A 24,492-nucleotide genomic window follows, 5' to 3' on the forward strand; every position below is an offset into this window, starting at 1 on the left:
GCAATTTGTTCTTCACACAGAATAGTTTGAAAACCACTGCCCACCAGTGCAAAGGCTTATTTTGCATGTGTATTAGTTTATCTGAGAAGATGAGCATTTTTAATGAAATCTTTGCTCCTTTACCGGTACAAAGTTTCTTGCCAGATAGAAAAGATGGTTTTATATCAGTATATCCAAACAAACATGGCCACAGTGTTGTGGGTTCTACATTGGTAAAAGGGCAGAGGTTAAATTAGGTTGGCTGTTCCAAAACAAAACAAAGAATTGCATCTCATACTTTAATCAGCATGAGCTCCCATTTCAATGTAGGACCTTTGCAGTCTAATAGTATAAACATTAATAAATAGTTTACAGCACAGTATCTTTGAGGTTATGATCCTTACCACTTTTGAGGTTTAAATTCTTAGAATGCATGACTCTGCTAGGGATTGCTTCCTACTCCCAGCTATACAGATTATTTTAATAAACTACTAATCCCTATCCTCTCTTTTCCGTGTTGCAATAAATGGGGAAAACCACCGATGGGAGCCCACGCCTAACACTTTAATCAATCTCACATAAATTGATCTGTGGTTGGAAAAAAGCTGTTGTTTCTATGCAACATGTTTACACATAAGCCTCATTGAGGAGAGAATACCACCAATAGCACCGGTAGAGCATTGGCTTAGATGCTACTAAAACAGGATGTACCACAATGGTGCTTATATACTATCACAATCACTAGGATGTTGGTAAGTGGATCACTTTCATATTGAATGTATTTATTAACAACTTAGGTGATGGAGTAGAAAGCCCCATATCCAAATTTGCCGTTGACATAAAGGTAGAGGATATTGTATGTGGTGTAGATGGAAGTATAAAATTACAGAGAAGTATTACTAGATTAAGAGAATGAGCAAAATTGTAGCAAATGGATTTCACTGTAGGCAAATGTGAGGTCATCCACTTTGGACCGAAACGAGATAGATCAGGGTACTTTCTAAATGGTGCAAAGCTAGAAACAGCGGAGGTCCATAGAGACTAGGGGGTTCAAGTACATAGATCATTAAAATCATACAACAGTAAAATGGTTACAGCACAGAAGGAGGCCAGTTGGCCCATTGTGTCCATTCCAACTCTCTAAGACATACACAGCTAGTCCCACTTCCCTGCTTTTTCCCCGTAACCCTGCACATTTTTTCTCTTTTAGTTAATTATCCAATTCCCTTTTGAAAGCCATGATTGAATCTGCCTTCACTACACACTCAGGCAGTGCATTCCAGGTCACTTAATGGGTAAAAAAGCTTTTCCTCATGTCACCTCTGGTTCTTTTGCCAGTCACCTTAAATCAATGTCCTCTGGTTCTCAACCCTTCCACAAATAGAAACAGTTTCTCCCTATCTACTTTGTCCAGACCCCTCATGATTTTGAACACCTCTATCAAATCTCCTCTCAACCATCTCCTCTAAAGAGAACAGACCCAGCTTCACCAATCTATCCTTGTAACTGAAGTCTCTCATCCCCTGAACAATTCTCATAAATCTTTTCTGCACCCTCGCCAATGCTTTCACGTGCTTCCTAAAGTGTGGTGCCCACAATTGGACACAATACTCCAGTTGAGGCCAAACCAGTGTTTTATAAAGGTTCACCATAACTTCCTTGCTTTTGCACTCTATGCCTCGATTTATAAAACCCAGGATCCGATGCCTTATTAACTGCTTTTGAAACCCGCACTGCCACCTTCAGTGATTTGTGCACATATACCCCATGGTCCCTCTGCTTCTGCATCCCCTTTAGAATTGTATCCTTCATTTTATATAGCCTTTCCTCATTATTCCTACCAACATGCCCATCACATCGCACTTAGCTGCACTAAATTTTGTCTGCCACGTGTCTGCCCATTCCACTGGCCTGCCTATGTCCTCTTGAAGTATATCACTATCCTCCTGACAGTTCACAATACTTTCAAGTTTTGTGTCATCTGCAAATTTTGAAATTGTGCCCTGTTTACCCAAGTCTAACTCATTAATATAGATTTTTTGAAAAGCGGTCCTAATACCAACCCCTGGAGAACCCCACTATATACTTTCCTCCAATCCGAAAAACAACAGTTCACCAGTACTCTCTGTTGCCTGTCACTCAGCCAACCTCATATCCATGCTGCCACTGTCCCTCTTATTCCATGGGCTTCAACTTTGCTGACAAACCTTTTATGTGGCACTTTATCAAACGCTTTTTGGAAGTCCATGTATACTACATCAACCATATTACCCTCATCAACTCTCTCTGTTACTTCATTGAAAAACTCAATCAAATTAGTTAAACACAATTTGTCCTTAACAAAATGTGCTGGCTTTCCTTAATTAGAATCATAGGATCATACAAATTAGGAGCAGGAGTAAGCCATGCGGCCCCTCGAGCCTGCTCCGCCAGTTGATAAGATCATGGTTGATCTGAATGTGGCCTCAACTCGACTTTCCTGTCTACCCCCATACCCTTTGAGTCCCATGTCAATCAAGAATCTATCGAACTCCGCCTTAAAAATATTCAATGACCCTGCCCCCACTGCTCTGGGGAAGAGAATTCTACAGCTTAATGACCATACGAACGTATTAATCCACATTTTGCCCTGGATTATTGTTTCTAAAAGCTTTCCCACCATCGAGGTTATGCTAACTGGCCTGTAGCTGCTGGATTTATCCTTACAGCCTTTTTTGCATAAGGGTGTAATATTTGCAATTCTCCAGCCCTCAGGGACCACCTCTATATCTAAGGAGGATTGGAGAATTATGGCGAGTGCCTCTGCAATTTTCACCCTTACTTCCCTCCATATCTTCAGATGCATCTGATCCGGTCCTGGTGACTTATCAACCTTAAGTGCAGCCAGCCTTTCTAATACCTCCTCTTTGTCAGTTTTAGCCCATCCAGTGTCTCGACTACCTTCTCTCTCTACAAATTTGGTAGCATCTTCTTTGGTATAGACAGATGCAAAGTACTTATTGAGGACCTCAGCCATGCACTCTGCCCTCATGCGTAAATCCCTTTTTTGGTCCCTAATCATCTTTACCATTTATATGCCAATAGTAAACTTTTGGATTCCCATTCTCTCTCTTTGCTTCTCTCATTTCTTTTTTCACTTTCCCTCTGAACTTTCTATATTCAGCCTGGTTCTCTCTTGTATTATGAACTGACATCTGTCATACACACCCTTTCTCTGCCTCATCTTTTGTCTAACTCTTTTGTCATCCAGGGAGCTCTGGCTTTGTTTGTCCTACCTTTCCCCCTCGTGGGAATGTATCTCAATTGTACCCGCACTATCTCTTTAAAGGCAGCCCACTGTTCTGTTACAGTTTTGCCTACCAATCTTTGAATCCAGTTTACCTGGGCCAGATCTGTGTTCACCCCACTGAAATTGGCCTTACTCCAATTAATTATTTTTATTCTGGATTGCTCTTTGCCCTTTTCCATAGCTAACCTAAACCTTATGATACTGTGATCACTGTCCCATAAATGTTCTTCTATTGTCACTTGTTCCACTTGTCCCACCTCATTCCCCAGAACCAGATCCAGCAATGTCTCCTTCCTGCTTGGACTAGAAACATACTGATGTAGAAAATTCTGCTGAACACTCTTTAAAATGATACTTGGACTCCAAGGTTTAAATTACAAGGAGAGATTACACAAAATAGGGTATTCCCTGGAAATTAGGAAGTTAAGGGTTGATTTTATCGATGTTGTCAAGATGTTACGGGGAACAGGAGTAGAAGTCATTTGGGGATCTGAGGCAAGACACTGGTGAGGAGGGGGGAGGAGTGTAATTCTCAGGGTGGGGTGGCGGGGGGAGCACGGAAAACTCTTTTGATTGGTGTGGGAATGGTGGGAAAGGGTTAAGGTTTAAAGTTGTGAAAGGTCGGGGGAAAAGTTTTTTTGGGGAGGGAATGTTCAATTAATGAATGGATTCTTCCTTGGGGGTGTGAGTAAGGGGAGTGAAATTGTAATTCCATGTGTAACTGCATTTTGCACATTCTTTGACTCTAAAAATGCAAATGCACCTAAAGGGCTTGAAGCCCTTTAAAAATGGCGCCGGCACGCAGAGGACGGAGTGTTCACCCCTTCTACGTCATCGGGGGCGGCTGCTCCGCCCCCTCCATTTAAATGAGCCCTTGCCTGAAATATCGCCGGTGCTCAGTAGCGCACAAAATTCAGGCCAAAGGGTGGTAGAAGTTTGGAATTCTTTTCTGCAAACAGCAGTTGATGGTAGATCAATTGTTTATTTTAGGTCAGAGATTGATATATTTCTGTTAACCAAGGATATTAAGGGATATGGGGCAAAGGCAGGTGTGTCGAGTTAGGTCATGATCTCATTGAATGGCGGAACAGGCTCAAGGGGCTAAATGGCCTACTCCTGTTCCTATGTTTCTATGACAATAGAGTTGATATAGGTTCAGTTAACAAAGGCAAAGAAGTTCTTTATAATGAAAAATTACTAATATTGTCATACATGTTATCAAAATAATGGAATTACACACATATTCACTATTACTGTTAAAAAAGCAACCACATAGGATTGCTTTCTTGATGTATATAGTGATGTATCAATATCAATACAGTCATAACTATCAAGAATTAAGAATAGAACCATGCAAAGAGGAAAGGCTCCTACGCTAGATTATGTACAATCTACCCAAGATTCTGCTCCACTTAGATTCTTGACTGAAAGTCCTGCTTAGATATGCCCCCAAAAATAAGCAATTCTCCAGAATATCCAAATATGATGGGAAACCGGAAAGAGCTTGTTGTTTGATAGTTCTCGCTCATCTCTGGCCCCCAATCTTTCTCTCACAATCTTTTTTTGTCTTTTTTATTGCAGCTAGGATGATCAGTGTATCACCGGACTTTCTTTCCAAACATGACCTTCTGTTTCTTCTGCCTCTTCCTGACATTTATGTTGTGTTGAAATCAGGACTGTGCCCCACTATAATTAGTTCTTTCCCAGGAGCTGAAAACTGTGGATCTATTCTACCTCCTAATTGCTATATCTGAAATTATCCTGTCTTTACCTTTACTTTTTCCAGCTTTGGCGGTGTCCTGCTTTGTGGGACTTGGACCTTCATTTTCTCAATATCCTCACTACTCCACAAATCAATTATAGCCTACAGAACTCTGCAGTTCATGCAGAGGGAGCAGCAAAGGACCATTGTGACCCATTGAAAATTATAAACATGTAGGTCAACAGCCAATGACTACTTTAGGACTTCAATCTAGGTTAGTTTGGTGGAAATTATATGGCCTTAGCATTGAATATCAGCTGTAAACTGCACCAGTCTTGGAACTGTGTGACCATGCCCCATCCAACCACTGAATGTACCAACCACACACTGTCAACATTTACATTTCCCTGCTATCTGTTCCATTACACTATTCTTTTCAACAGAACTACAAACACAGGAAACAGTTCTGTGTGCACACTGCTCTTTCCTGTACTCTGCACAAAGAAATTCCATCCAATTGTCTCTTCAACTAACTTATGTGGCCTGTTTCATGTGGCCTTCCATGGTAAGTTTTTCCATAACTTCCTAGTTTTGAACTTGTATAATTTGGTGTTTGACCCCTTCACCTTGGTGAGCAATATGTTTGGATCTATTTTGTCAATTCCCTTAATAATCCTGCAAAGTTCCTTTTCCAGAGGCAACAGGCCTCACTTCCATAACCTTGCCTTGTTAATTAAATTCCGAATACCTGGAATCCTCTTTGTAGCTGTTGTAACCTCTCAAGGACAATCATATCTTTCTTATGAGTATCTGACTCCATATGGGTGCTAGTCAATGCCTGATACAGCAATAATATATTTTCCGAATTTGTATCAAGGGAGTCTTGTAGGAGCCTCACCTGCTGGCAGTGCATTGTGGAAATTATGGTACGTGCTTTCCACAATTGTGCAACCATTATGATTTCATAGAAACTCCATGTGGGGTAATTTTAACCTGATCCATTCGGCAGTAAGCTGATAGGATCTGATCAGGTGTCCATTTTGTACTGAGCCCAATTTCATTTCCTATTGACATCAAATTGGAGTCCAAAACAGGTGGTCGATTGGATCCTGTCAGTTTCCTAATAGCCCTGTTGGTTAAAATTGCCTCTAGCCTGCCATGCCTCTCTCCTGTCAGTTAAGCACAATAGGGTAGATTGTATGGGCACGCTTCTAACTTGGAGTCAGGAACAGGTGGGGAGGGGAGGATTTTCAGACAGGAAACCTGGAATTGAAGGTTTCCCACAGGTCCTGTTGCAATGACAGCTAGACTGGCTCCCTCACAGGCTGAAAAGCAGCCCGTGAGCAGATGTCAGGTCCGTCCGACATTGCAGTGGGGGAGTGAGCCTAACATCTTGGGTGGATTGGTGATGGGGAAATCAAACATCGGGCTGGATCAGCCGATTGCAGGGCTCCCATCGTTGGCTCTTTAAAAGGTAAGCTTGTTACATTGCACATGGGGGAAGCACTCCTGCTCCTCTTAGCCCACAGCAGTGCAATAATGGCACTTAGCTCATAGATCCAGCCCCTTATCGCCTCCTTTCATCTGCTGGACCTGGGAATTGCAGTCTGCAGGTGTTAAAAATAAAACTTGAGTTAAAATGGAGGCATGCAGCCATCTTAAAAGTTTTAGTGACTGACCCACCTCCTGAGAACGGATTGGTTGCCTGCCCTCCAAGCTGCCTCTGTTAAAACCGGAAGCGGGTGGGTTGGACACAAATTGGGGTCAGCTTTTCTTTTTTTTACTTTTAATGCCCCTCCACTCTGGGGAGTTAAGATTACCCCTCTGACTCTGTAAAAGGAATCAATGGCCTTTTCTCTTCCCATGCTTTCTTATGTTTAGTACAGTACTAAGTGCACTAGACTAACACATCATGGTCTGCATTAATGTTGCAATATATCATGGTTAATTTTCTGTTTTTTGTAGGTCATAAAAAAATCATAAAAATAGAAATGTTTATCCTCATACGTTGCAAGAAATTCCATTTGTCTTTTGTTGTACATGCGATTTTCTTGTCAGTCTTTACTTAATATTACATTTTTTGATATTCCATTTGCAATAGCTTTGTTTGTCAAGCATCAAAATGTCAGCTAGATTAATGAAATTTATCAATTTCCTCTCTAATATACAATAACTATTAAGATAATCTAGGTTTAGTGACAAATATTATTTGTATTAATAAGCTTTTGCACATTACCTTTAAATTAGATTTTTTAAACAAATGAACCATCAAAATTTCAGCGTGGAAGAATGCCATTTAGTCCATTCTGTCTGTATTGGTGCTTCCTCCCTCACAAGAACTATCTAGTTTAATCCAATCTCCCTGCTCTTTGTTTATTGCCCTTCAATATTTTTCTTTAGCGTTTATTCCTTCTTAACTCAGCTTCAATTGCCACTTGCAATGATGCAATCCATATTCCAATAACCTTTTGTATTAAGAAAAACTTGTTCCAACCTCTAACCATTTTTATTTTAAGCAATGCCAGAGAGGTATGTTTAACATATAAACAATACTCTTCCTCTTGGCAACTAAAAGCTGTCAGTACAAATTTGAGTAATGGAGAGGCTTGATGTAGACTGTACCAGCAGCTTACCCAGAGTGGTTCAGATCTGTAATAATGGTATTTATCTGCCTGGATCATTTAACTCACTATAAGAATTCATTTCCAATTACAATAGAGTTTATAATCACTTTAAAAGTAGTCAAGAATAGATAAGAACAGGAAATGACAAAAGCTGGAAATCAGAATAAAATTAGAAATTGTTGGAAATACAGAGCAGAGGAAATAAATGTTGATATTTTGAAAACAAAGTGTTACCCTCTCTTTTCCATTTCAGACCGACTTGCTGCACATTTCCAGAATTTTCTGTTTCTCTTCAAGAATAAAAAAGTGGCCAAAGATCACTGCCAACACTTATTCTATAAACGCTTAAAATGCTCATCTCTTTCTGCCACTTTAACTGAAAAGTTTGCCCACCAAGTTATAGTCTCTTTTAAAATAACAGAGAAAGTAATTTGATATGAGCATGTTAAGTGTTTATAGAATAACATTACTAGCAGTAATTTATATCCTTAGGTCTCTCAATATTGGAACAGCAAGGATTGTCTGTTAGAACTGCAATTAGGAAAAATCATTGTGACCAATATGGGAGAGAATAAATTATTTTTGTTTTCATGCCACTGCAGTTATTTTTGTATTTTAATCAACAAAATTGATTTAACCTGAAATATACTGCCCTCATTATTGCCTCTGTTGGAGTTCTATTGATTTATAAAATGTGCATAACTGCCCTTTCATACCAGACCTCCTCACTGCGGCAATTTGGAGTGACACAATTCCCCTCCACATATCTTTGTTTTGATCCATTTACAGCTAAGTGAGAACTGTAGCTGCTTAAACAACAGGATGAGCAAAACTTCAAAGTGATGGTGGATAAAACTGGCCAAAACTATTGCAACGTCATTCAGGTTCGGCAAAAAAAATAAAAAGCACAGCCAACTTGGTCAGAAATGTCAAAGACAGGAGAGTGTCCAAAATCCAAACAGTTCATTCTCAGGCAGTTCAGCTAATCCTCCTTTACCTCAGGACATGGTCCAGCTGTGTGTTATCAGTGAGATTTAAGTCCGATTCGCTTCTATTTATCTTTGATTTCTCATCATTAAATAAGGTCCAATATGTGCATATTTAACACTCCAGAAGATTTATCTGCATTTTCACCATAACTAAGAATTGTGTTATAAAGCATGATTAATTATTGCTTGACTCTTAGATTGTACGATGAACATCTTTATGTGAGAAGCATTTGTTATTAGAAAGTGCACTGTAAAGAGAACCAAAGCCTTTAGAAAGCGTCACTCACACAGGTTTGAAGAATGTGATGTGGCTTAGTATCTGATTACAAATGACTCACTGTGCCCGATCAGGAGTTTGGGAATATTTAGCTACTTTAACTGCATTGCCATTCTTGATTCAGTGTTTATTGTTGAACACATCCTTAACTGAGTAACAGGAATGAGAATAGGGCCACAATTTCTAGTTCCAGTACAATATCGAAGAGTGAATGGGTCTGCAAACATTATGTCAAAATGATCCTATAAAGCCCAGTCTATTTTAAAGGCAGAGTGAACAATTTCAAACGGGTCCCAAAACTGCTCCATTTTAAAACTAAGTTGCTTCTGAAGGTCACTTTGAATGCAATACTAAACCATTTCAAACATGGATAACTGGCATTCCTCTAAAAACAAATCAGAAGTAGAACAATCTCCTATGTGGTGTTATTCTAAGGATAGCTAATATATTTATTGATCATTTTAGTTTTTGGAAGAAGATTTTTTTTTTTAATTCTGAGGCTGGGAAATTCATTGACACCACGCCTGTCTTGCACCTAAATGTCCCATATTGTGGATTATGCAGCAGAAGCATCATGCCCGCCATATTGGTAAAGACTTGAGTATAGGCATTCAGGGCCCTATGTACAGCAACAATGGCCCAGGATTTCATGGATACTTGGACCATTGGAATTCAATATTTAGAATGAGTTATACACAATAAATGTGCCAGGAAGTTGTAGCATGAGTGAGTTACGCCATTACACCACGCCATAATTTCCTGGGAATTTTGCGGCACTCCACCCATTCCCTTGCCAAACCTGAGCAAAATTGATTATCAGAGCTCTGCACTATTGCCCCCTAGATAAATCAAAGGCAATTGCAAATGTTCTTGATTAGTGCCAGCTTTCCTGTTGCAGACACTTAGGGCTAAATTTTAACTTTCTGACCCGCTCACAGCTGTAGGAGGGGGGAGCCCAGCAGCGCATGACAAGCTTGGAAGTTTCAGCAATGCGTTTGTCAGTGGCTAGTGAACAAAGCCACTGCATCTACATCTGACTTTTGGGTTTCCCCGACCAATTGGAGTGAATGAGCATGATGATGACCTGCATCAGTCTCTTTCAGCTCAACTATTTAAAGGGACCATAAAAGGATCAGAGTTGAAGCATGGTCGAGGTCTTCAAATAGAGCCAGAAGCTGCAGAAGTGAAGACACTATGTAGTAAGGCAGGACCACGCTTCAGTGATGCGTTTCTGGAGATGATGCTGTTGGCTATAAGGGCTTGTAGGAAGATTCTGATCCCTGCAGATGGGAGGAAGAAGCCAGCCTCCAAAAACAAGCAGATGTGGTTGGAAGTGGCTGAAGAGGTCAGCAACAGGAATGTGTTGCCATGCTCCTGGATACAGTGTTGGAAAGGCTCAATGACATATTCAGGGCTGGAAAGGTGAGTGGCATGTCACATTCAAGTACATCCTGATATGTGTCTAACCCCAGCTCTCCTCATTCTGTCTTCCCAAGCCTTCTCCTGCACATTACTCCTCATACCAACACGCCTTGCCGATGCACCCATTCCTATCTGTCTAAGCACATCCCCATCTGAACAGCCACCACTGACATTCACCCTCACCTTACTGCAATGTAACACCCAGCCCTCACAGTGACCCTCTACAAATGTTGTCCTTCCATCCTGTCAAAACATTCCATTTCTCACATCCATGGGTCTCTTATTTCCTTGCAAGAGAAGAGAGCACCGAACACCAGGGACAGGCAGATAACCGAAGGTGGTCCTCCAGTCATTTCCACCTTGATGGCTACAGAGGAGGAGATGCTGGAGATATGTCAGGTCTTGGCATACCTAGATGGCAGGGGGGGGGGGGGTCTCCAATCTACCTGGTGAAAATTAAATATCATGCAGCCAGATGGTATACAACACTCAGTCATGTTGACTTGATCTCAGCAAGCAATGAAAAATGATAATGTGCACAATGTTGACTTTGAACCCTTACCCCTTGCCAGTTCTAATTCATGCCTTTCATCTCCCACAGGTCCTGCAAGCGTCCCTCAGGAGGTGGTGTGGGAGGAGGATGAAGTCTCCTCAGAGGAGGTCACTCACTCTGAGGATGCACTGTCACAGGACTCATGCGCACTGACCACCTATTCAGATACGTACACCTTGGTGGGATCACCATGACAGGTATTTGGATTGTCACATGATAAATCACACACTACAAGGGAGCAGCAGCAGGTGGTGGAGACAGTTACAGCAGTGGAAAGTCCATGTTAGAGGGCGCAGGAACCTCCAAGCTCTGCTCAGCTGGACGCAAATGCTGAGCCTCAGAGGCCATCAATGAAGATGATGATTCTGGAGCAGCAGCAGAAAATGTGTCAGCCTTTTCAGCCACACTGCACACAATTGGAGAGAAATTGGAGGAGTCCATCTCTAACATGAATGCCATGATGTCTCAGGCCTTTGTGATTATGTCTATGTCCATGGAAAGAGTAGCCACCTGCAGAGAACATCAGATGCAGCAGGCAACTGTGAGCTTGCTGCCCTCTTCAATGGCCTGCACACTGAGAATGCCATACTATTGAGGATTGAGGAAAAGCTCACCTTGGCCAGTCAGCACCTCACTGAAGTGCAGCAGGGAAGTGTGGGTGGGCCTTGAGAGGGAAGATGGAGAAATGGAAGTGGGGACTGTGCTCAAAGCATTTCCTCTTCTGACCCCTGACCCCTGCCCCAGTGGCCGAGTCTGCCACTGCACAGGTGCAGGTGGGACAGTCTTTGGCAGGGCCCTCCCAGCCTCCAGAACCCAGAGAACTTTGCCCAAGTGCACCTGAGCAGTCCGAACAGGGATATGAGTAGCCTGCCTGTCGCTCTGCTGAAGCCACAGGGCTAACACTGTATAGTAGTACTAGAAAAAATAAGTTAAAGAATTTGTTGCTGCACAGGGGTATTCACTTGAGTGTTTAACATAGTGCTATGGTGTTACATTTCTATTTCATGTTTATGCATCATATAATTTATTTCACTCCTCCATTGTCCCGTATTGCCAGTTCTTGCCTGCTGCCTGCCAAGTAGCCTTCTGGCCTGTGAAGAATGGTAGGGCATGAGTTAAAAAGGAGCAATGGGAGTCTGTGAAATTAATGGAATTGATGAAGGAAGGGCAGTGGATGTTGTCGATATGAACTTCAGTAAAGCCTTTGACAAGATCCGTCATGGCAGACAGGTACAAAAGGTGAAGTCACACGGGATCAGAGGTGAGCTGGCAAGATGGATACAGAACTGGCTCGGTCATAGAAGACAGAGGGTAGCAGTGGAAGGGTGCTTTTTTGAATGGAGGGCTGTGACTAATGGTGTTCCGCAGGGATCAGTGCTGGGACCTTTGCTGTTTGTAGTATATATAAATGATTTGGAGGAAAATGTAGCTGGTCTGATTAGTAAGTTTGTGGACGACACAAAGGTTGGTGGAGTTGCGGATAGTGATGAGGATTGTCAGAGGATACAGCAGGATATAGATCAGTTGGAGACTTGGGCAGAGAAATGGCAGATGGAGTTTAATCCGGACAAATGTGCGGCAATGCATTTTGGAAGGTCTAATGCAGGTGGGAAGTATACAGTAAATGGCAGAACCCTTAAGAGTATTGACAGGCAGAGAGATCTGGACGTACAGGTCCATAGATCACTGAAAGTGGAACACATGTGGATAAGGTAGTCAAGAAGGCATACGGCATGCTTGCCTTCATCGGTCGGGGCATAGAGTATAAAAATTAGCAAGTCATGCTGCAGCTGTACAGAACCTTAGTTAGGCCACACTTGGAATATTGTGTGCAATTCTGGTCGCCACACTACCAGAAGGACGTGGAGGCTTTGGAGAGGGTACAGGAGAGGTTTACCAGGATGTTGCCTGGCCTGGAGGGCATTGGCTATGAGGAGAGGCTGGATAAACTCGAATTGTTTTCACTGGAATGATGGAGGTGGAGGGGCAATATGATAGAGGTTTACAAAGTTATGAGTGGCATGGACAGAGTGGATAGTTAGAAGCTTTTTCCCAGGGTGGAAGAGTCAGTTACTAGGGAACACAGGTTTAAGGTGCGAGGGGCAAAGTTTAGAGGGGATGTGCGAGGCAAGTTCTTAACACAGAGGGTGGTGAGTGCCTGGAACTTGCTGCCAGGGGAGGTGATGGAAGCAGGTACGATAGCGACGTTTAAGAGGCATCTTGACAAATACATGAATAGGGTGGTAATAGAAGGATACAGTCCCCGGAAGTGCAGAAGGTTTTAGTTTAGGCAGGCATCAAGATCGGCGCAGGCTTGGAGGGCCGAATGGCCTGTTCCTGTGCTGTACTGTTCTTTGTTCTTTGTTCTTTGAATGGATTGTGGGACTGCTGGAGCTGGGGGTGCCCAGCAATATTCCCTCTAACTTCAGTTTGCCGTACTCAGCTGGCTTATTGCGCTGCGCAATCCCTTTATGGTTGTTGCACGGCAACACATGCGTGTATCTTAAAGGGAATGTTTCTTGTGCTTAGCCTGTTTGCTCCCTGCATGGCACTTTCCCTAGTATTGCGTGGCAGTACCCCCGCCCAGCTTAGAGGGAACATTGGTGCCCGGCGGGTTCAGAATTGGTGTGCCAGATGACTGCACTATCTCAGTTTAACTGAAGTGTGCCTGAATCAATCCATCCCGGGCATTCCTGGCAGCTACATGTGCAGCTACAAGTGCCATCGCCACATCGAGCTCCTCCTCCTCCAAAGATGCAGAGCGCTCATCACTTTCCTCCTCCTGCAGCACCTGTCCCTGCTGCTGCGCCATGTTGTGCAAGGAGCAGCAGAGCACAACGATTCTGAAATCCCTGGTTGGTGCATACTGTAGGGTGCCCCCATGTCTGTCCAGGCACCTAAATCTCATCTTCAGCATCCTGAATGCTTGCTCAATTACAACTCTGTTAGTCAGGTGGCTTCTGTTGCACCTTTCATGGGCGTCATTGTTTAGGCTCCTCACAGATGTCATCAGCCTCTTCTTCAGAAGGTATCCCTTGTCTCTAAAAGCTAGCAGCTAACTCTCTTTGAAGTGTGAGTATCTTAGGGTGGAGGATGAAAGCATCACGACAGCTCTCTGGAAATCTTGCACTGACATGCATGATGATCTTTCAGTGGTTTCATACTAGTTGAACGTTGATGGAATGGAATCCCTTTTGATTGATGAAGACTCCTGGGTGATCTGGGGGCATCTTGATTGGAAATGTATGCACTGGATGACTCCCTGGACCTGTGGGAATTCAGTCAGTGCAGCGAATACGAGCACCAATCATTCTGACTGACCTCATCAGTTGCAAAATGCACATAACTGCCAGCCTTGTCAGCTGTGAGCCATATTTGTGGGCAGCAGATTATGAGATTCGTCAATTTTTTAAAAATTCTTTCATGGGATGTGGGTGTCGCTGGCAGACCAGCATTTGTTGCCATCCCTAATTGCCCTTGAACTGAGTGGCTTGCTAGGCCATTTCAGAGGGCAGGTAAGAGTCAACCACATTGCTGTGGTCTGGAGTTGCAGGTAGGCCAGACCAGGTAAGGATGGCAGATTTCCTTCCCTTAAGGATATTAGTGAACCAGATGGGTTTTTAACAACAATCGATGATAGTTCCATGGCACCATTACTGAAACTAGCTTTCAATTGCAGATTTTTATTAATTAATTGCATTAATTAATTGAATTTAAATTCCACTAGCTGGTGTGGTGGTATTTGAACCCATGTCACCAGGGCATTAGCCTGGGCCTCTGGATTACTAGTCCAGTAAAATTACCACTAAGCCACCGTCTCCTCCCTGCGGATGCCTGGATGGAGCCAAAGGGGTAGAAATTAAACACTGTGGTGATCTTGACTACCACTGGCAATGTGTGCCCACTTGGTCCACTTGGCAGAAGGCCTTCTTCCAAGACCAGTGACCACCTGATGAAAAAGTCGGAGCCTCCTGAAGCACTGGTGCTCAGTCATATCCAGGAAGCTTTTCCTATGCCTGTATACCATGTGTTGGAGGTAGCTGGAGCTCTTGTGCTCATCCCCTCTGAGTTGTAGAGCAGTAGATAGTTGAGGAGAATGCTGCTGCTGCTGCTCCTCTTGTTCCTCATCTGAGGTTGAAGGTCGAGCTGCAGAAGTAGCTGCTACTGCTGAGCTGGAGGCTGATAGCTGGGAAGTGATGATCAATCAATGCAAACTCCAATAATGACATCCAGTGTTTTAGAGATCACCTCCATAGCAGTGAAATCACACTCCCAGAACATGTTTTGTGAGGAAAAGCCTTTCACCTAGGCAAGGAAAGAGCTGTCTGATCTCAGTATTCAAAGCATTTCTTATCTGTCACCTGTTCAGCCCCCTGAAATCCCGCTGACATTTCATCTTGTTTTCTCTGGCAAGTTCAGGAAGCCTAGGAAGCATGTGCACTCACAGTTAAAGTCAGAATTCAGGGCTACAGGAGTAAATAATTAGCACTTTATCTGTTTAAATTGCTGACCCACCTGCCCCACAGGAGTTTCCCACACATTGCAGATTGCACTCAGGTTATGGGCGGAAGTGGCAGGTTCAGCACTTTTAACCTGTCGCCCACTCGCAAACCCACACACCTTGTCAGGTTAAAATTCCCCCCTTGGACTCCAAAATAATGGCACAAGTGGGTGTATTTAAATTTATGACTTCAAAATTCATAATTGGGCCATGGGCCTCATTGAGTAATTCCAGTGATCTGCATGGACTTGTCAAGTCTCCTCAAGTAGTCACTGGTTTCCTCTGGACCAATTTGAGCTGGCTGTGATGCAAACACTAGCATTCAGGTAGGCCATGGGAGGTCAATGTGAGGATTGGGTGTGAGGGTGGAATGGCAATGGCCCTCAGTAATGCTGTGCAGCCAGAATGAGCATTCATGCTCCTCCTGACTCCACATTAAGGTCCCTTTAAGAACCTCTGATTAGGCCACAGCAGCAACTGTGTGGATCTTCCCAGTACATGCTCTGCTCAGATTCAAACCTGTTTCAGAGAGGGGTCCTTAAACAGGCATTAGAATCCTCATAGGCACATGCAAGGGACCCAGTGCCTGAATATCACCTGAGCCAATATGGTAGCTTAGAATATTCCTGAAAACTCAGTCTAGCAGCTGAGTGTGTCCATAACTCAAACAATTTTCTTTGAGTGATCAAGTTCAGATTATGAAAGTATTTGAAATTCTATGACTCTATTCATGCCTGTATGTTGATCTGCTTAATTGATGTAGATGTGGTAAACTATTGGCTGCACTGCTGCTGAGGTCCCTGATTTGTCATTATGCTCACTGTGGTGTATTCAAATTAATTTTCCAGAAAAAAAAGTTTGAAATAAATTCACCAGATTAGGACGTGATGCCATAGTGTTGTTCCAGGAAATTGATCGCATGTCCTTTTTGAATGTATTTGTGATGTCACTACATATAGCGGTCTGAGGAATTTGTGACCATTTATTTTTGAAAGCCTGGTGTAAATGCTGCTTTAAACTATTGTAGGAACTTTCTAATATTTGATTGTAAACCAATACTAAAATTAGGATGAAGTGAGAATCTTCATATTAATCATACATGATGTCCATTAATATATTGTACTTTTAATACAGCTACTCAATGAAATATCAAACTTAGTTAATTGAAGTTGATTTCATAACACTTCGCCTGTGAGGCAATTTATTTTACTCTTTTTATTTTCGTGTGAATTCTAGCAATGGGTAAATTCACACAAAGCAAAATATGGGACTGTCAACCTCCAGAAGTTGGGTTTCACAAAAGGCCATTTTATTCACTATTGATCATCTGTAACTCTAACATTAATCCTGCATGTCTGTAACTAGCTGTGAGGTTAAGGCCATGTGGTTTTCATTTTAAAATATTGTTTTATTAGAATTACAGGCAATTCTGCAACAGAAGATTGGTTGGGTTATGATAACTAGACGCAAGATTACTTTGAGAATCTTGTATAATGTGTGGTGTTATCTGTGTACACTTTCTGATATAGCCCTGGATTAAAATGGCTTTTTTAATACAGTGAAAAGCATCAAAACCAATTTGCAAGGTAAGAGTCAAACCAAACATTTGAATCAAATCTGAGGGCTTTTTGATAGAGGATCATATTCATCAACAATTCTCAATTTGTTAGTTCTGTGACCTACTCCTATTTCTAACTAAGGGCCAGTAATTAGTTGGATTCTGGTTTTGCTGATCCAATTTGAGCAAAATGAACCTACTGAAATGGTCTTCATCTCTGCACACCCCAATATAAAGTGGTAAGATTTTATATTGCAACCATGTAAGGTTGGACCAGATTAATTTCTGATCCCTGAGGCAAGATTTACCATCAAAAACAAAATTAGTTTGCAACACTTTTTCCTCCTCCCCAGATGTTATTTGTATCTCATTTTGCTGTGTGACTGCACTTTCTTCTTTGTTTCTTGCTCCATTACCCTCCTCTGTCCATCAGTCATCCAGTGCATCCATGATCGGAAAAAGTAACTCCTCCATATCAAATTATAGCAGCAAAAACATGAATATCAAAATTCCACATTTGCACAAAACATTGATCTGAATTTTAAAACAAGCAACATTGCCTTTAGCTAAATTATATTCACTTAGGAGACACAAAAGCCTTGAAAACAAATCAGAAATTAACTTGGTCCAGCCTATATATAAAAAGATTGTGATTACCAGGCAAAAGGTTGTTAAAAAAAATTGTAATCATGATATTTTAATCTGTGGGACTTGAACTCTTCAGAGCTTAAACTCTTTGGCTTCCCCAGTGAATATTTCCACTTAAATGTGGAAATACTTTTTAAGTGGAAAGAGCAGTCTGGTGAAAACAAAGGGTTGAGGCAAGGTCTTACGCAATACAAGCATGAACTGTTGCATTAGTTCTTCCTGGCCCACGAAGTTGTAAAACCAATGTTTTTGGCAGGTTTTGTGAGTTTTGACAATCCTGCCAGTGCCCAGGCTGCCATCCAGGCAATGAATGGTTTTCAGATTGGCATGAAGAGGCTGAAAGTACAGCTCAAGAGGCCGAAAGATGCCAACCGCCCTTACTGAACCGCTACAACTCAACTGAGACTTGAGAGCTATTACAGGTAATTTTCAGACTTTCTGATAGCTTTATATAATGGTGTATATATTGTGGTATTTATTTTAGCAATTCTCCTTGACATTCTAACCTCTTGTGCCTATTATTTGTATGAATTAGATCCATTCATGACCAGCAATTCTAATATTTCACCAAACAATGGGATTGAACTAACATTCCCATAGTCTTTAAAGTTCAAATTCTTTTTTAAATGGATGACCTTTTACAATGGTGTCTTTCAAGTGACTTTTAAAACTAAAAAGCCTATGGAAACATTAGATATATCAAATTCAGGAACAGTCAATCCTAGTTCACGGAGCCGATATGAAAACAAATGTTCAAGAAGACATTTTCTTAGGTGGCAGTAATTATTCGTACCTTCAAAGCACAGCATTGCTTAATTGGGATGATCTGATGAATGGAACAAATCATTTTTACCAGGATGTCCTCATTAACAGTCTTTAGTTGCATTTCTAAACAATCCCGGTTATACGCAACTTATGAGCCTAGAAATTAGTTGATGCCACATCTGTTTTACGGGTGTAATATGGGCAGCTAAGCATCCAATTTGGCAGGCAGCTTGTGCACACATTCTGGGTTGAACTTTCGCCATGGAAGCAGGAAACAGAAGCCAGCTTTGTTTCGGGTTTGAAACCCACCTCCTGTGGAAAACTGCTTAACGTTAAGGTTTTCACATGAGTGAGCCTGCTGCTGGGTGTCTGTCTCCAGGCAGTTGATCTGCCCCCTGTCGCGTCAGGAAACTGGTGGCCAACTGGAAGATCCCAGTCGGTGTCCTAAACTCCCCTTTAACAAGGCTCTGAATGAGCTTAATTGCCTGCCCAACTCACGGCCATCCCCAGCCCCAGATTCGTCACCTCCAAAATGTCCAGCCTGGGAACAGAATCCTGCAACTGACACACTGCCCAGCACTGGTATTTTCATTGCCCACCGCCCCGCCCCCACACCACCGCTTCCATTCCCGCATTCAGGGTACCCTGAAAATTCAGTCCTCCATATCAGATGTCTGCTTCCGCCATATTGATAAAGGCTTCAGTATAGGTGTCCAGGGCCCGTGCTTGAAACAGGCGTTAGGCACTTTTCATATGCAAATAGGAGACCGAGGCCAGAATTTTATGCCTCCCCACCCCCAAGGAGCAAGTTGATGGCCGGGGTAGGGGGGGAGCGTAAAATGGAGTGGGAGGCTTGTGGAGTGGGGGGGGGGGGCTGCCTTCCCGACCCGCACCCACCTCTGCCGCTATTTTACGCGAGGCAGACATGGCGAAAACTGGCCCACCCGCCCCAGGCCAGTCAAGGCTCTTAAGTGGCCAGTTAACGACCACTTAAGGGCCTCTGCCCGCCGCCATGGGGATTTTATCCATGTCCGATTCTGACGGCAGGTGGGGGGGGGGGGGGGGGGCGTGGTGGAAACCCTCATGATCAGACACCCTGTGCCCGATGGAGGACTGCCTCCAATGCCACTATCACCCCCAACACCCAACACGCCTCTCGTACCCCAATCAACCACTCTTGCCTCGCTGGGGCCCAATTGATCACCCCCGGCGAAGCCCCAAAAACTTACCTTTTCCCGGGGCCATCCTTCCTCTTCTTCTCGAAGCTCGGTTGCAGTCCCAGCAGTGGCCACCACTCCCAGTGGCACTGCTGGGACTAAGAGCTACTGGCCCGCTGATTGGCCGGCAGCTCCATTAGGTCGGAATTCGTGCCTCAATGAGGTACCTAAGGCCAATGAAAGGCCTGGGGACTGTAAAATGCGGTCCAGATCCCCAGACTAAGCAAAGGCGGGTTCAGCATTGCCTTTTCAGTCAGTGGATGGCTCCTGTCCAACAAGGGTAAAATTCAGCCCCTAATGTCTGTTTCAGGACACCTCCCCAAAATTGGTCAACACCAAAAGGGTAATATTGTAAAAAAAACTACCTGAATGTGGATCTGAGAAGTGTAAAAGTCCAAAAGACCGTTGCCAACCCCTACTAGGCTCTCTCCCAATTAGACTAGCCTGAGGGCTGCTGAAAATTAAATGCTCCGCCAGTGATCTTGCCCATTTATTTTAAATATCAGGGTGCCTCAGACCTACCCATTCCAATGCAGCAATCATTCCCTGTGCCCAGTTAGTGTCAGCAGGAACATCACCATGTTCTCTTGACCATAATTCCAGCCTCCTCGGTAGAAATCCACAAGGTGGAATTCATGAGGGTGCTTGAATTTTAGGTGCAAAATATTATGCTGATTAGCTTAGGTAGGAAATTCTAGTGAGTTGTGCAGTTGTAACCATTTATGTCAATACTGTAGGGGGAGGCGGTGGCATAGTGGCAATGTCACTAGACTGGTATCCCAGAGGCCCAGGCTAATGCTCTGGGGACATGGGTTCGAATCCCACCACGGCAGATGGTGAAATTTGAATTCAATTAATAAATCTGGAATTAAAAAGCTAGTCTAGTGTGACCATGAAACCATTGTCGATTGTTGTAAAAACCCATCTGGTTCACGAATGTCCTTTCGGGAAGGAAATCTGTCGTCCTTACCTGGTCTGGCCTACATGTGACTCCAGATCCACAGCAATGTGGTTGACTCTTAAAATGCCCTCTGAAATGGCCACTCAGTTCAAGGGCAAATAGGGATGGGCAATAAATGCTGGCCTAGCCAGCAATGTCCACATCCCATGAACGAATAAAAAAAAAATATTGACCCCTTAAATAAAAGCAGAAATTTCTGGAAATACTCAGTAGATCAGGCAGCATCGGTGGAAAGAGAAGCAGTGTTAACGTTTCAAGTCTGTGTCCTTTCATCAGAACTTTCACAGACCTTAAACATTAACTCTGCTTCTCTTTCCACAGATGCTGCCAGACCTGCTGAGTATTTCCAACACTTACTGTTTTTATTTCAGATTTCCAGCATTTGCAGTGTTTTATTTTTGCTGTTTTGAACATCATAAAATTATATTTTTTAATTCTTTTTAATTTATTCATGAGACGTGGGCATTGTAATATTAGTTGTTCCTTTGGTATGTGAACCATTGTAAGACTCACAGGATGACAAGTAATATCCAAAGAATACTTGGGTTTTGATTATAACTTAACTGAAAATAATCAAAAAGGCTAATGGAATGCTAGCCTTAATATCCAGAGGATTGGAGTATGAAGGCACAGGTTATGCTGCAGCTGTACAAAACCCTGGTTAGACCCCACTTGGAGTACTGTGAGCAGTTCTGGGCACCACACCTTAGGAAGGATACATTGGCTGTGGGGGGAGTGCAACGTAGGTTTACAAGAATGATACCTGGACTACAGAGGTTAAGTTACAAGGAGAGATTACACAAATTAGGCCTGTTTTCGCTAGAATTTAGAAGGTTAAGTGGTGAGCTGATTGAAGTCTTCAAGATATTAAGAGGAAAAGACAGGCTAGATAAAGATAAACTATTTCCACTGGTTGGAGATTCTAAAACTAGGGGGCATAGTCTAAAAATTAGGACCAGACTGTTCAGGAGAGATGTTAGGAAGCACTTCTCCATGCAAAGGGTGGTAGAGGTTTGGAATTCGCTCCCACAAACAGTTGTTAATTTTAAATCTGAGATAGATATATTTTTGTTAAGCAAAGATATTAAGGGATATGGGCCAAAGGCAGGTATATGGGGTTAGGCTGTGGATCAGCCATGATCTCATTGAATGGCAGGACAGGCTCGAGGGGCTGAATGGCCTACTCCTGTTCCTAACTTCCTATGTTCCTATGTTACTGGAACAGCTACAACACGAGCACATCTAAATACATTTCACTCTGTCGGATTACACCCACAACTCCCTGGTCATGGGTGACGTAACATCGTTTCCTCTAGTGATCTTCACTTACAGCCTCTTGAGGTGGTCATCTCTTAAGGTGGTCCCACAAAATCCCCCTTTTTTCTAAAGATAAAAACATATGTCCAATATACAGTGATGCTTATGTTCGGATTAACTATACATGAGTAAAACAAAATGTTATTTACAAGTAAGCAAGGTTAACATTCTAAAACATAGAGGAGGTTTGCTTATTCGTCCCGATCTTATTATCATGAACCTTTTCCCAGAGCTGTGCTCATCTTGACGACTCCTCTGAGACTTTGGTGACTCGGAGCTCTGGTTAGCATGTTCTTCCTCTGTGCTCACAGCCTCTGTCCGTTCATCTTCAGACTTTGTCTTTGAATGTGTCCGTGATGCCACAGGGTTGTCACATGTATTATTGTCGTACAGCTTTCTGAGTTGACTTCGGTTCCGTCTGAGAATTCGCACCATTGGGTGTCTAGACCTCGTACAATCTGGGCTAGTTGCATATCCTAGCAACCTCTAAAGGGTATCAAGTTTCCAGTGCATGATTGAGGATTCTGTTACGACCAGGTGAGAAAGAGGTCTAGGGTTCCCTTTCACTTGGTCTTACTGTAATAGGGTTTTATTGTTCAAACACACTGTGTTTTTAGCTCTCCCTTGGTGAATCCTTGTTCACTGCTTTCCAATTATAAGGCAAAGAAACCAGCACACATACACACAGGTTTTCTTAGGTTTCGAAACATAGAAAATAGGAGCAGGAGTAGGCCATTCAGCCCTTCGAGCCTGCTCCGCCATTCAATACAATCATGGCTGATCTTCTGCCTCAACTCCACTTTCCCAACCGCTCCCCATATCCCTTGATGCTCTTAGAGACCAAAATCCTATCTCCGCCTTAAATATACTGAACAAATGAGCATTCACAACTCTCTGGGGTAGAGAATTCCAAAGATTCTCAATCCTCTGTGTAAAGAAATTTCTCCTCATTTCTATCCGAAATGATCGACCCCTTATCATGAGACTGTAACTGGTGTTCTAGATTCCCCAGCCACCCAGGGAAACAACCTCTCAGTGTCTACCCTGTCAAGCCCCTTCAGAAACTTATACATTTTAGTGGGTTCTCTTTTCATTCTTCTAAACTCCAGAGAGTATAGGCCCAATTTACTCAGCCTCTCATCATAGGATAACCCTCTCATCCCAGGAACCAATCTAGTGAAGCTTTGCTGTACTGCCTGCAGTATCCTTAGATATTGAGACCAAAACTTCGCACGGTACTCCAGGTGTGGTCTCACCAAGGCCCTGCAGATGTGTAGCAAGACTTCCTTATTCTTGTATTTTTATATGGGTGCCAGTTTAGGAGAAAAATGACATACTTACTGTTCCCGCCTATTCCTGGTGTGGCCCGTGCCCGTGCGCCACCTTGCTTAAGGTGGGCATTAAGTGGGCATTACATGCATGTGTCGGAAGCATACAGAGTAGCAGAGAAGGCAGTCCATAATATCAGTGTGCGTCTAATGCTGATTAGACTCCCAGCCTTCCATTTATGCCTTTGCCACTCTAGCAGCACCAACCCCTGCCACCGTACCAGCACTATTTAAAGGAAACATCAACAATCTACCAGTTAGTTATTGAATGCTTTCGACTGGCCCTTGCTGAGCCTGTGGAAGTACTGTGTGTTTGGAAAGGTCCTAACCGTTGTTAGAGACTTCAGGGAGTGGCGCTGCTCATGAGGAAAGTGTTGGCTGCTGCTGCAATGCCTCTGAGATCAGCACTTGCTCCCAGTCATGGGGGCTATAGTAGCAGTCCGCCTTGGGCTGCAGCATCAGAGGGAGATGGAGCAGTGGCAGCAAAGAGGAAAAGCTGATCGCAGAGGGAGGAGAAGGAAGGAGAGAAGAGCTCTCAGCAGGAAGCCATAGCCACTTAGGGTCTTCCAGGAACACTTCTACCTCCATCAAAGCCAGGAGCAGAGTGTTTGTCAGCTGCAATTCATCAAGCTTGTGGTCACAGAACTGAACCACCTCTCGGAACCAGACCTGCAGCCTCAGAGCAGGGCAAGGATGGCAGTGCCAGAGCAGGTCAGAGGCTGGGTATTCTTCAGCGAGTAACTCACCTCCTGACTCCCCAAAGCCTTTCCACCAGCTACAAGTCAGGAGTGTGATGGAATACTGGCCATTTGCCTGCATGGGTACAGTTCCAACAACACACAAGAATCTCAACATCATTCAGGACAAAGTAACCTGCTTGATTGGTAACCCATCCACCACCTTCAACATTCATTTCCTCCATCACCGACACACAGTGGCAGCAGTGTGTACCATCTACAAGATGCACCACAGCAACTCACCAAGCCTCCTTCAACAGCACTTTCCAAACCCATGACCACTACCACCAAGAAGGACAAGGGCAGCAGACTCATGGGAACACCACCACCTGCAAGTTCCCCTCCAAGTTACACACCATCCTGACTTGGAAAAATATCGCTGTTCCTTCACTGTCACCCACATAACAAATTGCAGGATGAAGATGAAGTGGGATTTCAGAAGGTGCATTGGGCAGCAACATACCTTCATCCACGATGTTTTCAGCAATGCCACTGGCCATGGCAAAGGTCGCAGTCACTCCAGACAAGGCTGAAGTATTTGCATCCATCTTCAGCCGGAAATGCCAAGTGGATGATCCAAATCGGCCTCCTCTTGAAGTCCCTAGCATCACCGATGCCAGTCTTC

General features: G+C 43.3%; 1 protein-coding gene across 24 annotated transcripts in view; it reads left to right on the forward strand.

Moving 5' to 3' along the window:
• Positions 1 to 17,926, forward strand: part of celf4 (CUGBP, Elav-like family member 4) — a 1,375,410-nt gene extending 1,357,484 nt beyond the window's left edge. For all 24 annotated transcript variants that reach the window (XM_068049595.1, XM_068050160.1, XM_068049749.1 and 21 more), the window contains one exon: positions 17,799 to 17,926. In XM_068049595.1, the coding sequence (XP_067905696.1) occupies positions 17,799 to 17,926 (128 nt within the window). The remainder of the gene's footprint in view (positions 1 to 17,798) is intronic.
• The last annotated feature ends 6,566 nt before the right edge of the window (positions 17,927 to 24,492 follow it).

The sequence above is a fragment of the Heterodontus francisci genome, chromosome 1, assembly GCF_036365525.1.
Source record: "Heterodontus francisci isolate sHetFra1 chromosome 1, sHetFra1.hap1, whole genome shotgun sequence".
In the NCBI taxonomy this organism is placed as follows: domain Eukaryota; kingdom Metazoa; phylum Chordata; class Chondrichthyes; order Heterodontiformes; family Heterodontidae; genus Heterodontus; species Heterodontus francisci.